Source organism: Astatotilapia calliptera, chromosome 3, assembly GCF_900246225.1.
Source record: "Astatotilapia calliptera chromosome 3, fAstCal1.2, whole genome shotgun sequence".
Classification (NCBI taxonomy): domain Eukaryota; kingdom Metazoa; phylum Chordata; class Actinopteri; order Cichliformes; family Cichlidae; genus Astatotilapia; species Astatotilapia calliptera.
In genome coordinates, this window is record NC_039304.1 from 48,687,409 (window position 1) to 48,705,128 (window position 17,720).

Genomic DNA, 17,720 nt, shown 5'->3' on the forward strand with positions numbered 1-17,720 from the left:
CTTTTTCCACATAGGTTTTGATAGATTTTTTTCTGTTAATAGATGAAATCATTATTTAAAACTGCAATTTATATTTACTCATGTTATCGTTGTCTATTGTGATTGATCTGAAACGTGTGACAAATCTGCAAAACAACAACAAAAAAAATCAGGGAGACAGCATTGTAAAAATATAAAAACTAGAATATAGAATAGAAAAATACGTAGAATATTAAGATGGGAGGATGAAGACACACAGTAGCCAACAGCACTGGCGGCTTCCTAAACAGTAGGAAAGGGCCTGCGTGCCCAACCATCGTCCCCTGATCGATGATGATGATGATGATGAAACTTTATTTGTCACTTGCAATCATACACACATTACAAAAACATCACACCGGGGAGACAGGTCAGAACAGGTAGCATTAAAGAAAAACAGTGAAACGTACAACACAGTAGGGAAGAGGAGGACAAAAAAAGAGAACTCCACTCAGACTGAGCTCCTTATAGGGGATCAGTATGAGAACAGAAAACAAAAACTCCTTAGTACAAAAAGCACATAAATGTTCACACTGTAACACCATGAAAACCCATGACAAGCAACAGGGGTAGCTAAATGGGGTTAGAGTAAGCCAATGTAGAAAGCAGCATCGGCTCCTGCAGAATCTCTGGCGGAATCTAGGCAACCCGGCTTCTGCATCAGGTTGGGGCAAGCGTCGGAATGCGGATGTATCTGATGGTAGATCTTTATTTGCAAGTCATTTACTGCAGTGCTGCTCTGATAATGGCTTAAATCTCTCCAGTAAAGTCTTTTTGCCTGATAATAGCTACACACATAATAGAGAAGCATGGCACACAACATCATGGTTAGATCATTGTATCTGCACAGCTCAGGACTCATTAGAGTTTGTGAGCATTAATTAGCATCTTGCTCTTACTGATCATGTGCCTGTATCTCTTTATCTGTATATTTGGGCAAATTGCCTTCGATTAATAATACATTTGAGGGGAAAATTGGTCTAACCTGATTGAGGAGGATCTTCTGGTATATTCTGATAGGACTGAGCTACCAAAAGATGCATTTACATGTTAATTGTAATAATCCCCAACATGTGGCTGAGTTGTGTTCCTTATATGAGAATATTGTGGAGTCCCTACTCATGTCAAGCAGCTCACTGTCTAAGACTAAAATGTATAAAGCTAAATGAGGCTGGAAGTTACAGTGGGATGCAAAAGTTTGGGCAACCTTGTAATAGTCATTATTTTCCTGTATAAATCTTTGGTTGTTACGATAAAAAAATGTCAGTTAAATATATCATATAGGAGACACACACAGTGATATTTGGGAAATGAAATGAAGTTTATTGGATTTACAGAAAGTGTGCAATAATTGTTTAAACAAAATCAGGCAGGTGAATTAATTTGGGCACCACAAAAAAAGAAATGAAATCAACATTTAGTAGATCCGCCTTTTGCAGAAATTACAGCCTCCAAACACTTCCTGTAGGTTCCAATGAGAGTCTGGATTGTGGTTGAAGGTATTTTGGACCATTCCTCTTTACAAAACAGCTCTAGTTCATTTAGGTTTGATGGCTTCCGAGCATGGACAGCTGTCTTTAACTCACACCACAGGTTTTCAATAATATTCAGGTCTGGGGACTGAGGTGGCCATTCCAGAACGTTGTACTTGTTCCTCTGCATGAATGCCTTAGTGGATTTTGAGCAGTGTTTCGGGTCGTTGTCTTGTTGAAAGATCCAGCCCCGGCGCAGCTTCAGCTTTGTTACTGATTCCTGGACATTGGTCTCCAGAATCTGCTGATACTGAGTGGAATCCATGTATCCCTCAACTCTGACAAGATTCCCAGTCCCTGCACTGGCCACCAGAGATGGGCAGTAACGCGTTACTGTAATCTGATTACTTTTTTCAGGTAACGCGTGAAGTAAGGGATTACTATTGCAAAAACGGTAATTAGATTACTGTTACTTTCCCGTAGGAACGCTGCGTTACTGCGTTACTAAAACCGTGATTTTTTTGCGAGAATGTCTCATGACAGTGACGTAAGTGAGTACAACGTTCGTGACAACAGCTGTGTGCAGATCAACAGTGGATAATATATCGAGTGCGGGAGAGAGTATGAGTGTGCAGCATTTAAAGCGTGGAAGTACTGACCTTACTTTGAGTTTGATTCCATAAAAAGTGACAAAAAACATTTGTGTCCGTTGTGCGTGGGAAGAAAACTTCTTTTTACAGCGAAAAAACCCCCCTAAACTTCCAAGCAAGCAATGTACAGAAAATAGGTTTAACCCTTTACAGCCGATCGGAGCGGGCACGCTCTGTTTTGCGTAACTATTTTTAAATACCGGTAGCTTTGCAACCATGTAAGCTAGCGCAATAATTTTTTTTGCATATGAAACTAGAGGAGTTGTACTTACATCTTATGCCATCAGCTTGTCCTAGGTCACAGTTTCCTTCCACATATAGCTTTGCAAAAACCGCATAAAAATCACTTGCAGCAACAAAAACATGATATTCCAGAAACACGCTTCGCCGATCCAATCAGCTGTTTGTAACACTTCCTATGTCCATCAGCGCGAACTATCACATGACCGCATGACCTGCCCGAAACCGGAAGTGACGTCATTTTGCGGAAATGTAGTTTTTTTTTACCATCGTTTCCTCATGAGCTTATACTTGTGTTTTTAAAAGTTATGTTTGACTTCATGACTTTCTGTGTGGTTTCTGGGATGCTTAGGACTCATATTGCACTGCTGGAAATAGTTTATTTTGATGCATATGCTGTTATTTTGCAAATTTGCACTATAATATTTATTTTCGTTTTTCCTGCAGTATATAAAAATTGGTGTATTTCAAAAATAAAACTATGAAGACACTTAAAATAAATTTCCTGTGGTGGGAAACTAGTTTGTGCAACTTTTTTGTATTTACAGTTTTGATGGATAAGCCTCTTAAATTTCTCTAACTAGAAATATATGTTAAAAAAACAAAAACGATTTTAAATTTTCTTGTAGTTTATTGCACTTTTTTGCAATTTATGTAATTACTATGCACCTAATGCAGGCATATTATTAAAGTTTGGGCTATAATGGTTGTATTGATGTATAGCAACTTGAAATGCTCCAAAAAATGGCTCCACAGCATGTAAAAATATAATATAAGCTCTGGCGGACTTGGTTCTATGGTAGGTCTTAAAGGGTTAAATGTTAAACTAATTTCTTCCAGTCAGAGAATGGTGCATATAATTAAATTTTTGCTTGATGCATAAAGTTAAAAGATTAAAACTGATAAAACAAGTTTTAAAAAAACATTTTTTCATTTGATTACATTTTGTATGATGGATTATGCAGAAAAAGTAGAATTGGGCTGAAAGATCTATCGCTTTATCACCTATTCAGGTTGTAAATCGTGTTTTTAAAAGTAACTAAGTAATTAATTATTTTTGAAAATAAGTAATCAGTAAAGTAACGGGATTACTTTTTTGGGGAAGTAATTGGTAATTAGTTACTGATTACTTTTTTCAAGTAACTTGACCAACACTGCTGGCCACACAGCCCCACAGCATGATGGAACCACCACTATATTTTACTGTAGATAGCAGCTTTTCTTGGAATGCTGTGTTCTTTTTCCTCCATGCATAATGCCCCTTGTTATGCCCAAATAACTCAATTTTAGTTTCATCAGTCCACAGCACCTTATTCCAGAATGAAGCTGGCTTGTCCAAATGTGCTTTAGCATACCTCAAGCGGCTCTGTTTGTGCTGTGGGCGGAGAAAAGGCTTCCTCTTCATCACTCTCGCATACAGCATCTCCTTGTGTAAAGTACGCCGAATGGTAGAACGATGCACAGTGACTCCATCTGCTGCAAGATGATGTTGCAGGTCTTTGGTGCTGGTCTGTGGGTTGATTATGACTGTTCTCACCATCCTTCGCCTCTGCTTATCTAAGATTTTCGTTGACCTGTCACTTCCGGCCTTAACTAGAACTGTGCCTGTGGTCTTCCATTTCGTCACTATGTTCCTCACAGTGGAAACTGACAGCTGAAATCTCTGAGATAGCTTTTTCTATACTTTCACTAAACCATGATGTTGAACAATCTTTGTTTTCAGGTCATTTGAGAGTTGTTTTGAGGCTTCCATGTAGCCACTCTTGAGAGAAGATGCAAAGAGGAGAAAAATTTGCAATTGGCCACCTTAAATACCCTTTCTCATGACTGGATTCATCTGTGTGTGTAGGTCAAGGGTCAATGAGCTTACCAAACAAATTTTGTGTTCCAATAATTAGTGCTCAAGATATTCAAATAAATAAAATGACAAGGGTGCCCAAATTTATGCACCTGCCTAATTTAGTTTAAGTAACTATTGCAGACTTTCTGTAAATCCTATAAACTTCATTTCAAATATCATTGTGTTCATCTGCTGTATGATATATTTAAATTAAATTTCTGATCCAAACAACCAATAATTTATGAAGGAAAATCATGAAAATTATCAGGGGTGCCCAAACTTTTGCATCCTACTGCATATGCTAATAAGCTTTAGAAGATCCTTTAAGGCTTGGGTGGAATCAGGGCAGAGACGTTATGGCGTTATCTATTTGAACATAGGAAAAGAACACAAACTCATTTTAAGTATGCTTTATGTTTTATTAAAAGGAATGAATTTGGAGACTAATAAAGTAAATAGTTATTTCCAGAATTTTTTTTTTAATGAATAGTGTTAAGAACTCTGTACCAGCTAATATTGATGGTGTTAGTGGCTCAGCAGAAATTACTCGAATATAGCAGAAACATTACTGTGATGTGTTTTATTTAAACTGATAATAAAGAAGATGTTGTAGTGTTATCAAGAGTAATTTAAGACGCAATTAAAAACGTTTAAAGGTAGTAAGGCATGGGGGATAGATAAGATATCTGCTGAACAATTAGAATTTGCTAATAAAAAACTTTGCCCACCCTTTGTTTCACAGGGTCATAGTCGATATGATTTAATTCTTCTTGTCAAGCTGTTATTGATGCCTCCAAAGTGTTTGATCATGTAAATCATGAAGAGTTATTCTGTAAGTTATACAACAAAGGGTTTCCCAAATCTTTGGTTAGAATTCTGTCCTTGTGGTATGCCCATCAGTCCATGCACATAAAATGGGGTAACCGTGTGTCTGCCCCCTTATATGTGGGGAATAGGGTTAGACAGGGGAGTGTTTGGTCTCCTCGTATGTTTAATGTTTACATGGATGATTTGTCAAAGCTGTTAGATGACTGTGTAAAAGGTTTTGATCAGTGGTTGTTAGTAGTTGTAGTAGGAGTGCTTTAGGAGAAGAAGTTCGTCTTTAACACGCTGTACAAGACGAAGCAACAGAAGAAAACGTGTTTTAAATTTAATGTTGGTGACACTGTACGAATATCAAAACTGAGAGGCGTGTTTCGAAAAGAATATGAGCAGACCTACACCAATGAAATCTTTACCGTCAAAAAATGCATAGGGAGACAGCCACCAGTGTACAGACTAGCGGACCTCGCAGGAGAGGTATTGAAAGGGACATTTTATGAGCCTGAGATACAACGTGTGGTTGTTGATTAAAACAAAGCATTTAAAATTGAAAACATATTGGCTAGAAAAAAAGTGGGACGGAAAAAGGTGGCACTAGTGAAATGGCTAGGATGGCCCGCCTCTTTAACATTTGAGATTCCGAACAAGTCTTGCATAGGTCATGTGAACTATTACATGGACCTTCTTTTTTTTGTATTATGCATCAAACTTATGCAAATAGCTTGCAATTTATTTGAACAAATCTAGGGAGAAGCAGCTCCTTTTTAGCTTCTGTGATGCATATACTTCTCACACCTTAAATTACGGTTCTCAAAGTTAACATGCCTCATGTTACCATCTTGTATTTCTAAAACACAGCCTCAGAGTATGCCTTGTAGTCTCTCAGATGGAAAACACCAATGATCTAGATATTCAGAAATTTCTTCAGGCCATATTTAACGTCTTAAGTTTTGTTGTTTTTATGTTTTACATAAAAAATTTCAAATTTTTATATTATGAAATGAAAGCATCTGTGTTTATCTGTGCAATATGTCACCAATTTTTATTCAATAACCAAAAAGTACACAAATACAAGATTAAATATTTTATTTATCGAAGATACATAATTACACATTGATACAATGAACAAAGTGTGTATAAAAATTACACACGGTGTATGAAAAACATTATAACATACAGATAAGTGTTTAATGATAATCTAACATACTTTTAAAGCATAAGAATAAGTTTTTAAAATCATATTCTTTGATGATCACATTAAATGTATCACATTTTCAAAGCATGATATAGATTTGCACTATGTTAGCATATGAACTAAAGTAGGGTGATGATTTCTCTAACATTAGACAGGGCGCAACAACAAATAACGTATGCGTCTGGGGACATTGTTAGAAGCAGAAAATTAACGTAATTAAAACACATTTTTTAACACTTTTTCTGACTAAATGTAAATAAAAAAAAGCCATCGTGCGATTTCAGGCTTTGTCAAGGGTTGTCGTGGCAATGGAGAAATAAAACTGTTCCGCTCATTCAGACAAGACAAAGAATTGCTTTAAGAACGTTTCATAACTGGATGCCAAGACATCCCCGCAACCCATAAAGAGTAGTGGGCTGAGGGGGGGAATAAAAAAAAGCACTCCTACTACTACTGTTGTTGATGATCAATGGTCATGAGAATTTGCATATTAATGATCAAGGATCTGACCTCCCAGCCCATTGTTCCTTCAGTGGCGCTAGTTTCAGTCATCATGCAAATGTACTGTTTATAAGATTGGGGAAACCTGCAGTCAGCTGAGACTGAAGAAGTCACTTGGGTGTGTCATCTGAAGGCTGTGCGCAGGCAGGAGTGGTGGTAACGAGGTGTACAGACTCACGGAGATGGAGGGTAAACTCAAACTTAGATTTATTGTAAAACAAAAGCAAAAACTCAACGGAAAACTACAAAACCAAACACGCTGACTGGCAGAACATACAGCATGATAAGACGCTAGAAAGCAACATGAACAGATGAAAACACAGGGCTTAAATACACAGAGGGAGCAATCAGTGAATGAGAAACAGAACGGAAACACAGCTGGGGCAAATCAGAGCTAACGAGACGAGGGAAGCAAAACCAGATACATTAACATAGGACACGGACTTTCAAAGTAAAACAGGAAACACAGATTGGCCTTACAGACAGACTCACAAGCAGACACTGTAACAGAGGGAACAGAGACATGGGACCAGGGCAGACGCAGACACCGACTGGACACAGAACAGAGGGAGTATGGAAACCAAAACCAAGAAGAACCGGGGAAAATAGAAATGCAAAACAGAAACCAAAACCTTCACATTAATAAACCAAGATGAGAACACAAATAATGGTACAAAAATGAAAACACTGGGTCAACGACCCAGGAACCCTAACAGGATGAGTGACGAAATGTTTCTGCCACTGAAACAAATGAACAGAATCAACCTTTTGGGATGTGTAACAGGTTGTGCAATTGGCAATACCATAGTTAACCATTTGATATACGCAGATAATTTAGTAATCTTCTCCCCATAAAGTGCTTTCCTTCAACAATTATTGAGGGCCTGCTCTCAATATGATCTGGAGTTTGATATCCAATGCCAAGAAGAGTAATATTTTGATTGCCAGAAGTAAGGAGAACCAGAATTGAGTTATTCCTGAATTTTATCTGGCAGGCTCTGTTCTTAAAGTGCAAACTGCTGTTAAATATTTAGGTCACTACATATATGATGATTTGTCTAATGATATGGACATCTATAGACAATGCCGGTTAATATATACCCAAGCTAATATGTTGAGTCAAAATTTTGGTATGTGCACTGTTCAAAGTGCAATCAGAGGGCCACCAGGTATAAGGACGCAGATGCAGACAGCACACAGAGACACAGGCTGCCTGTGAAAGCAGTGCTTTATTTACAGAGTGAGAACTGTGGAAAACAATAATCACTAAACACTGTAAACCTAAACCATGCACAGGCGATAGTTAAGTATGTAAAGCAAGAGAAACACTATTAACTAAGCAATGCTATGAACATTTACAGTTCTATGAATGTGGCTACGCTATAACCACAAAGTCATTTACTATGAGGTGTGAGAGTCCAGAACAGAGCTAGTACAGAACCCGATACTGGGTGACTGCAGGTACAGGAACCCAGAAGTAGCTGGAAACAGGGAGGCTAAGCAGGGGACTGGAGGCTCAGTGTCTCTGCAGCGAGAAAAAAGCCGTTAGGTGAGAATTCCAGGCGGGAAATCCAGGTGATAAACAGCAATACGTGCACAGTCTTACTTTCTCATAAGGTGGGGTGAAGCGTGGAGAGGGGCACGTGGCCCCGGTGAATAGTGAAGTTCAGAGCTGAGATCGCATATAGAAAAGAACAGAGTAGCCCTTCATTGTCATTGTAAATGGACAACAAAATTGTGGGTGCTCCACACCAACTGTGTGTGAATAAAATATAAATAGTAGACATCAGGAATAGATAGTAAACAGAAAAAAATATACACAATCAAGAGTGATATATACAAAAGAGAAATGTATACAAAAATAATAAAGGCACACATTAGACAACAAGATAGTTTCAAAGTGCTCGGAAGTAGTGCACATAGTCTTAGTCTGTGTCTGAAGTCTCTGTATGAGTTTCCGGAGTGATGGGGGTTACTCAAACCATGGCTCAGATTGGTGAGGTGGGTGGGCAAGAGTGGGGTGTGGGGGGATAGTGTTTACTGCCAGTCCGCATGGCCCAGGGAAAGGAGCTGTTTGTGAGTCTGGAGGTGTGGGACCTGATTGAGAGATTGAACAGCCTGGTGAGGATTCCTGCCAGTTGGTCTGCGCTCTCAGTCTCGTCCTGACCTCATGTTTCTCGAGGGAGAGGGGGTGTGGTGGGTGAGGGAGAGTCGGGGAGGGGTGGTGATTTATATGGATACACCGTAATAACATGGGAATGGTTGGTGATATTAAAGTCCTGTTTGTGGCACATTAGTATATGTGAGGGGGCAAACTCCTCAAGATGGGTGGTGACCATGGTGGCCATTTAGAAGTCGGCCATCTTGGATATAACTTTTGTTTTTCCAATAGGAAGAGGGCCATGTGACACATCAAACTTATTGGTAATGTCACAAGAAAAACAATGGTGTGCTTGGTTTCAACATAACTTTATTCTCTCATGAGTTATTTACAAGTTTCCCTTTGTTCCCCATAAAAGTTAATCATGTGGGGAAAAAAAATCCCCAGAAGTCGAGGTAGCTTCTACACTGAACAGGAAAAAGGAAGTACTGCACCTTCGCATCTGTGATATTGTGCTTTTACTCAGTTATATCTTGAGACATGTGAGGGGTAACATGGAGGTCACAGGGCTGGGTGTGAAACAGAGTAAGTACTTATTCTTCTTTCCATCTCAATTCAATTTCAAAATCTTAAGATACAACAAAAACAGTCTTTGTCTACGTGTTTAACTACTGTAAAAATTTTAAAGATTTCACGTGTTTGAATTGTGAATTAGTGTGTGTGATTACATAATATATTACTGTTATCAAAACATGAATCCTACTTTTAGTCAATGTTTACAATATGTATTTATTGAAAAAGTTGGAAAATGGTTGAAATATCTCACTAAAAGCTAAATTTGATATCGACTAGTTGTGTTGATCAAGGTTTTCTTTTTGTGTCTGCAGTGGTGATGATACTCTTTCTGCTCATAGCTGAAGATCAGAAATGGTGCTATGTTCAGAAATGTAAGGAGAAATTTTTGATATATAAATTGTAAAAAAATGAGGATGTAGTTACTGTATGTATTTTCTATCCTGAGGTTCATAATTTGAACAATGATGGCTGTCTTTGCTTTTCGTGTAACTTCATGTGACTTTTTCATTTCACTTTTCTTTGAACAGTGAATATCAACTGACTTTATTTTTTCTTTTCTTTTCTTCTTCTTCTTTTTGTAATTATCTGTGCAGCAGAAGGAGCTTATCTTCATGTTCATCCAAATAGACTGCAGTTCTTTGAATATGATTCCATCTCATTAAACTGCTCGGGGTTTCATGGCCCAGCAGAATGGAGAGTGATCAAAAAGCTTGGTTTAAATTCTACTCAGTGGGAAACATCAACAAGAACTTTGTACGTTAAACCTGCCTTTAAGTCACACAGTGGAGAATACTGGTGCGAAAATGAAGACGGAGAGAAAAGCAGCACTGTCAACATCACCATCACTAGTATGTTTAGTAACCGCCAGTTTAAAAAATCCCAGTATTATGTCAAAATCTCAAGATTGCCTTCAGTTAAAAATATTTTTACAGTCATCTTCACTTTAGTCACATTTATACATGGACTTTGTATTAAATGGAATTTGTATTTATTTATTTATTTTGGGGGGGGGGGGGGGGGGAGGGGATCACTGTATTCATCATTATAATTGTTGCTGTCTTTTTTTTTTTTTTAGGTGGAGATGTGATCCTGGAGATCCCTGCTTTTCCTGTTATGGAGGGAGATAATATTGCTTTGGGCTGCAAGAAAAAAACAATACCTTCCAGTCTTGCAGCTGATTTTTATAAAGATGGCCACTACTTGGAAACTGGATATGTAGGAAAAATAACCATTCCCAATATTTCCAAGTCTAATGAAGGACTATACAAGTGCATCTTTACTGAATCTCAAGGGAAATCACCAGAGAGTTGGCTGACTGTTGGGGGTGAGTAATAACCACATATTTGACGTATAATTGTGTATAAAAGAAAGAGCACATACATAGTACTTCCCCTCTTCTGCTCTTTTAGCTTTACTCAATAATTAGTCTAAAAATGTGATGCTAAAACAAAATTGCAATGTACCATATAAACCAAGGCTCACCAGGATTCATCTTCTAGTAAAAAAATCTTTAATTTATTGCCTGCATGACAATCTGGAAAACAAAAAAGTCAATTGAGACAAAACAAAAAGGTTGATTGTTTTGCCAAGATCTGTTTGACAAAATGACATTAATTATGAAACATTATATTGTCACAGAATAAATACTAAGAGGTTTTGATAAGTGCTTTTTTTCTTTGACTGATAATCTCCAGGAGGAAACTTGAATATTGCCATACTAATGCTTTTATTGTGTTAGCAGTGAATATTCCTACTACACCTCAAGAAACAATACCTACGGATAATGAAAGAACTCCTGAGGAGACACCCAACTCCACTGAGCCCTCAGTCTTGTTGCCGTCTGTCTTTACCATATTAGGTGTAGCTGTGCTGGTAGTTATTGGAGCACTTTACTGCCGGAAAAATAGAGGTATAGAAAAAATGATTTACTTTATTCGATATAGAATGCTTCCCTATAAAGGAATCATTCTAAAACCCAACACATTTGGTAGTTCTCACATTTGATCTCTCTGTTTATCTATTTTTCTATCTAATAGCATGGGCTTTCTCGGGGACATCAGCACCAGGTGAGAATCACATGGTAAATGAACAGAAACCATATTGCATAAAAATACTATTAGTACTATAGATAATACTGTGTGCTCAGTATTTTTTTTCAATAATTACTCCTCTTGAAGCATAGTTGTAATTTCAAGTGAGGCATTAAGTCAAGCCTCTAGACTTTATTAAATTTATTGAAATTCTTTTTCCTGAAGTCTAATGAATACATCGACTGTAAAGATTGTAAAGATTACTATTTTTAAAGTATGTATCTTTTTATGTCTATTCTACTAATATTACTTTATATCTCAGTGTATGAAGATGTCAGGGTACCTGATCTAATCATGGATAAATGTGATAATGACAGAAAAAACAACAAGAAAACAGGTACTTATTACATAATATCTTGTTTTATACCATAGTGTGGTTGAAAATAGCAATAAGCATACTATTGTAATGCATGTAGGTATTAGAGTATAATGTACGTAGCATAATGTAAAGTGGTGTGAAAAAGTTTTGGCCCCCATCCTGAATTCCTATTTTTTTGTGTTTGTCACACTTAAATGTTTCAGATCATCAAACAAATTTAAATATTAGACAAATAAAATGTAATTAAACACAAAATGCAGTTTCTAAATGAAGGTGTTTAATATTAAGCTGGGGATCCAAACCTACATGCCCCCTGTGTGAAAAAGTGAACCACACACAGGCCTAATTACTGCCACACCTGTTCATGCCATGACATCATGTCGGTATCCAAGAAAATTCTGAAAGAAATGAGAAAAAACGTAACTGGCATCAATCAGACTGGAAAAGCTTAAGCTAAATCTGTGGGACTCCACCAAACCACAATGACAGCCATTATAATGGCGAAAAAGTGCAGGCCTCACTTGCCTCAGTTACAGTCAGTGTTCATGACTCCACCATAAGAAATAGACTGGGCAAAAATGTCCAAGATGAAAAGCACTGCTGAGCAAAAGAAACTTAAAGTCTTCTCTCAATTTTGCCAGAAATCGTCTTGATTATCCCCAAGACTTTTGGACTCTGGAAAATACTCTTTGGACTGGCAAGACAAAAGTTGAACTTTTTAGAAAGTGTGTGTCCCATTACGCCAGGTGTAAAAGTAACACAACATTTCAGAAAAGGCACATCATAACAGCAGTAAAATATGGTGGTGGCTGTGTGATGGCCTGGGGCTGTTTTGCTGTCTTAGGACCTGGAAGACTTGCTGTGATAAATTAAATTAATTAATTCTGGTGTCTACCAAAACATCCTGAAGGAGAATGTACAGCTAGCTGTTCATGACCTCAAGCTTAAGCCCACTTGAAGATTCTGCAGCAGGATAATGATCAAAAACAAATGAGTAAGTCCTCTCTGAATGGCTTAAGAAAAACAAAATGGAGACTCTGGAGTGACCTAATACAAGTCCTGACCTGATTCTGATGAGATGCTGTCTGACAAAGATGCAAAAAAAGAGGAAATCAGGAAAGGGACAAACAGGTTTTTACACCACTGTATGTGTATAAAGCCTTTAATATCCATAATAATAATGTCTTAGCTCCATCTTACCATTAATCAAAGGATTTATTGCTTCTTGTGTTGAATTAAGAGGTGAAATGTATTTTTATATTGTTACAGAACGTCAGAGAGCAAATGTAGCTGATTCAGACAGTGTTACATATGCTGATGTCACAGTCAAACCAAAGAGGGAGAGAGGTAACTTATTTGCATTAAGTTATTTTGTGTCGTTCGCTGACAGAAGCACAAAATATGTGAAATATGTTATATGGATGGATAATATTTTTTTTTCATTAATAAGGGCTAGTGACAGGTTTGTAGCTTGAACCTATTCGCTGGAACGTTGAAGACAATATAATTACACAGCAAGCAAGACACGAAGTAGGCAAAGTTCTTCTTGTTTCTCGTGCACGGGAGAGAACCGGACAAACGCCGTTCCTTCGCTTGACCCCAGTTGCTCTCGTCCGCTCCCCCGTAACACTTTTATTGAGGTTACATGAATATGCATAGGTTCATTAACATATGACGTCTACATACAAACAAAGAGTACCTTGTGTGTATGTGTGTGTGTGTGTGCGTGCGTGCGTGCGTGCGTGTGTGTGTGTGTGTGTGTGTGTGTGTGTGTGTGGGGGGGGTCAGAGTGTGACCCCATAAATGACTTCCCTAAACCTGCTGGTCTCGAAGCACAGCAGTTCATCAAACCAAAAGGCACTTAGACTATTTTTCTGTTGCACCCTTTATTAAGATTTTTGCTTAATTCCAGTCACTATTACGTATTTCACATCTATCGCATCTATTTTTTTGTCCTGAGGGTAATGAAGTGAACCGACAACGTTATATCTCTGCTCAAACATGAGTGTTACTTATACCAGAATAGACATGCTGTCATTTGTAAATGCACTCACTGTGGTGAACTACTTATATTGCAATTTTAGTACAGATCATTTTGAGATGAGTGAGAAACATTGTGTGGCAGGAACTTCATTCTACATTAAAAGGAAACTGAAAGCACATAACCACAGAAACTATAATAGCCATGTTTAAGTAAGCTGATTCGTTGTTTTGTTTTCACACAGGTGATATTCTGTGTCTGTGTGCTTAGTAATTACAGTGTATCTGTCTACATACTGCTTTAGTATTAAAGTGTATGTGGCTGATACATATAGTTTGTCATGTTCTTCTCTTATTTGTCAGTTTGTAAAAGGACAAATGAATCCGATCCAGAGAAAACAACATATGCTACTGTTGCATATCATAAGAAAGACCGAGGTAATTTTCGCCTTACAGACTACAGCAACGGGACATTTGTAGACATCAAAGCAAGCCAAACAACATCACATTTTTGTTTGTCTTCCAGGTCATTGACAGCAGAAAAATGCATCTGAATACAGAAAAAGTTAAGACATAAATCTGAAGCTTTTTGAATGTTTTTTTCAAGTTTTATTGTTTTTTGGATGCATTACAATGTCCACCTTATACTGTTTCTTTTGCCTGTGTTGCAGTGCTACTGATTGTAAATCGAAGTCTTATTATTATTTCAGACATGACCATGTGACCCAGTTATGTATTTAGATGACATAAATCTTTGTTAATTAAACAAAATAGAAATACATATTTAAATGTTGGTTTTAATAATTGTTTTCAAATGCAGGCAAGCAGACTTTCAATCTAAATATTTGAATTGTTAAATCACAAAAACTTATCTTTGAAAAGGAAGAAGTAATTAACTTTTTTCTTTTTTGTTAAAAAAAATAGAATATCTATTGAGAGCATTTCAGACAATTGTTTTCCCATATGAGCTTCAGCTTAACACCAACAGGGCTTGTTTTAAAGGCAGCGGGTTATTATATACTAAGAAGTTATACTGCAATGCTTTTTGTTTTAAGCGCTATTGCTGCTGTGGCGATAGCTAAAAGTACCTGTAAATCTCCATTTGAACCGAAGCAGAGATGCAGTGTGACAGAGGGACTATACGGCCAAAACTATTCATCAATCCAGATCATTGAATTCAGGTGTTCCAATCAGTTCCAAGGACCTAGGCATGCAGACTGATTCTTTACTTTAAGTTCTGCTCGTTTGCAATGGTTTCGGCAAAGACGAAACGGCCAGGTTGCTGGACTCGCCGTTCCCGTGTCAGTGAAGAACAGGAACATTTTGCTCCTCCTCCCCCATCTTGTCTTTAGGTGCTGCACTGTCACATGACATGACTTAGAGGCTTTGGGGGTTGTTAAGTCGCTTACATATTAATTATATTTTAATTAATTATATTTTACACCAGTTGTTTTTGTTGTTTAGAATTTTAATTGTAATTTTAGTATTATAGTTTCTCAACGGTACTTGTTTGTTTTAATTTGTTTACTGGTTTGCTTGCACTTTAAGATTTTTATTAAAAAAAATAAAAAATAAAAAAATAATAAAAACTTGATAACCAAACCACCACGGCAGACCTGATGGCATTTTCATCCTTCGCAGCATCATTTGTTCTTACAATAATTACACGGTTGCTGTAACACTACATTCAACAGCTGCAGTTCTCCCGCTGCCAGCCCAACAACAACCAACAACAACACAAGAAGAGCACAGGTTTTAAGCTGGAGAGGTGTTATTGTAGATGCCGTGCAGGTGAGTCCATCTCACCTGCACCGTGTCCCGGGCCAGTATGATAACATGATAACATGATAACATTATCATATTGAAGGCATCCACCAGAAGATGGGGGATAGACATAGAGGGTCATTACGTGTTGGTTTCCAAACTATCTACAGTGGGGCAAAAAAGTATTTAGTCAGCCACCGATTGTGCAAGTTCCCCCACTTAAAATGATGACAGAGGTCAGTAATTTGCACCAGAGGTACACTTCAACTGTGAGAGACAGAATGTGAAAAAAAAATCCATGAATTCACATGGTAGGATTTGTAAAGAATTTATTCGTAAATCAGGGTGGAAAATAAGCATTTGGTCAATAACAAAAATACAACTCAATACTTACCCCCCCCCCCCCCCCCACGGTGTGCTGCAAATTCTGTGTCTGTGTCTATGTGCACGAGCACATGAGTGCCTACATGTGCGCGTTCCCACGTGCCTATGTGAGTGCTCGTGTGTGACTGTGTACGCATACATGTGTGTATGTGTGAGTGCCCATGAGTGAGTGTGCGTGTGGATGTGTGTGCTTGACAGTTAAAACACTGTGGGTGCAGGTAACTCCCTAGAGGTCATAAAACTCATCTCCCTTCCAGACCACAGTTATCAAGTTACAAATCTTGAGACCCCCAACCTAAACATCCTCTGGGGAATTTCCACTCAGTGGGGGAGGGGTCTCCTACAGTCTTACTCCTAAGTTCACAACACAATGAGGCCTTTATAATATTAAGGGCAGTATCTCTACAATAGTTCTACATTCTATGTTAACACATTTCTAAACTCTAAAATAAGCTAAACACTCCTACACATGCTAACACTAAGCTAGTAAAAAACCCAGCTGAATGAATGCTGACCCCAGGCCAGTAGCCAGACCCTGAACTTCAAAAGGTAAAAAACAGATTAGCAGTTAATCTGCTAGGTTTCTACCTGTTCGTGTTTCTAAAGTAGAATCACTGTACGATTGCTTTGTAGTCTCTTAGTGCTGGTTTTTATCATTGTGTTGTGTTGTCAGTTTTGTGTTCATACCTAGATACTACAAGCCACAAGACTATTGGAGCAATGTCCATTGGATAAAATAGAAAAAAAAAGCTAAAATATTTGGCAATAATACACAGCTCCATGTTTTGCATATCAGCATATCAGTTTTGCTACTTTGTATATCAGCGCAAACACCTCATACAGACTGTCAAGCATGGTGATGAAATTCCTCATCATAGAGTCAAGTGTAAGGCCGTCACTCCGATAAGTAAAGCATGTCTGAAATTGAGTCATGCAATAGGACAAGGACACCAGTAACTCTACAACATAAAAAACCTTAAACAAGCTATGCATAAAGAAATTCTCACAAACCTGAATGAAGTGACGCAATGTTGCAAAGAAAGGTGGGCCAAGACTCTTCCACAACAATGCAAGACATGGATAATGTCATTCATGCTATTGCTGGTAAGAAAGGGTCTACAAACTACTGAATCATGAGGTACACATTTTTTTCCACAAGAGTACATGAAACTACCAACCTGTGCACTGGCTGGATTTACTACAATAAAGCCTATAACTCCTGGAATACATAGAACTGTACAAGAGCAACAGGATGCTAAGATTTGAAATTGAATAGGGATGTGGAAAACAAATCTTCTTCATTATTATTTCTCAGTTGTTTGTCTGTTAAATATATTTTTGCATAGACATACATGGTTTTAATTTACTGTCCATAACTGCCTTCATGTGAAAGCTACGGAGTCATCAGGGTCTGTTTTGAAGATTTAGTGGTTTAACCTTGTTCAGCTCAGTCTTCCTGTTCACACAACTGAAAACACTGTTTACAAGAACTGTTGCAGTTTATAAGAAGACACTCCAAGGTTAGTGCTAACCACTGAGTGTGTATTTTCATTTAGGTCTGTCTAAAGTGTTTGCTTTAGTTCATAAAAGAAAATTTAAGCAAAGTGTGTCAATTTTGAAACAATGTAATTACTGAGACGTGATGCAATCACTGATATACAATTCACATGATATTACGATAAGACAAGATAATACAAGCTTGTCATTGTTAGCACAAGAATACAGTTATTTTACTTGATTAAAAGAGTAATGATAAAATATCTTCTAT

General features: G+C 37.6%; 1 protein-coding gene across 1 annotated transcript; it reads left to right on the plus strand.

The window, feature by feature from the left end:
• The first annotated feature begins 8,790 nt into the window (after nucleotides 1–8,790).
• On the plus strand, nucleotides 8,791–16,687 carry LOC113015322 (high affinity immunoglobulin gamma Fc receptor I-like). The gene is made up of 6 exons (XM_026157324.1): nucleotides 8,791–8,875; nucleotides 9,727–9,786; nucleotides 10,009–10,263; nucleotides 10,491–10,739; nucleotides 11,154–11,324; nucleotides 16,626–16,687. The coding sequence occupies exons 1-6, from the start codon at nucleotides 8,791–8,793 to the stop codon at nucleotides 16,685–16,687; spliced, it is 882 nt and encodes a 293-aa protein (XP_026013109.1).
• Nucleotides 16,688–17,720: the final 1,033 nt, after the last annotated feature.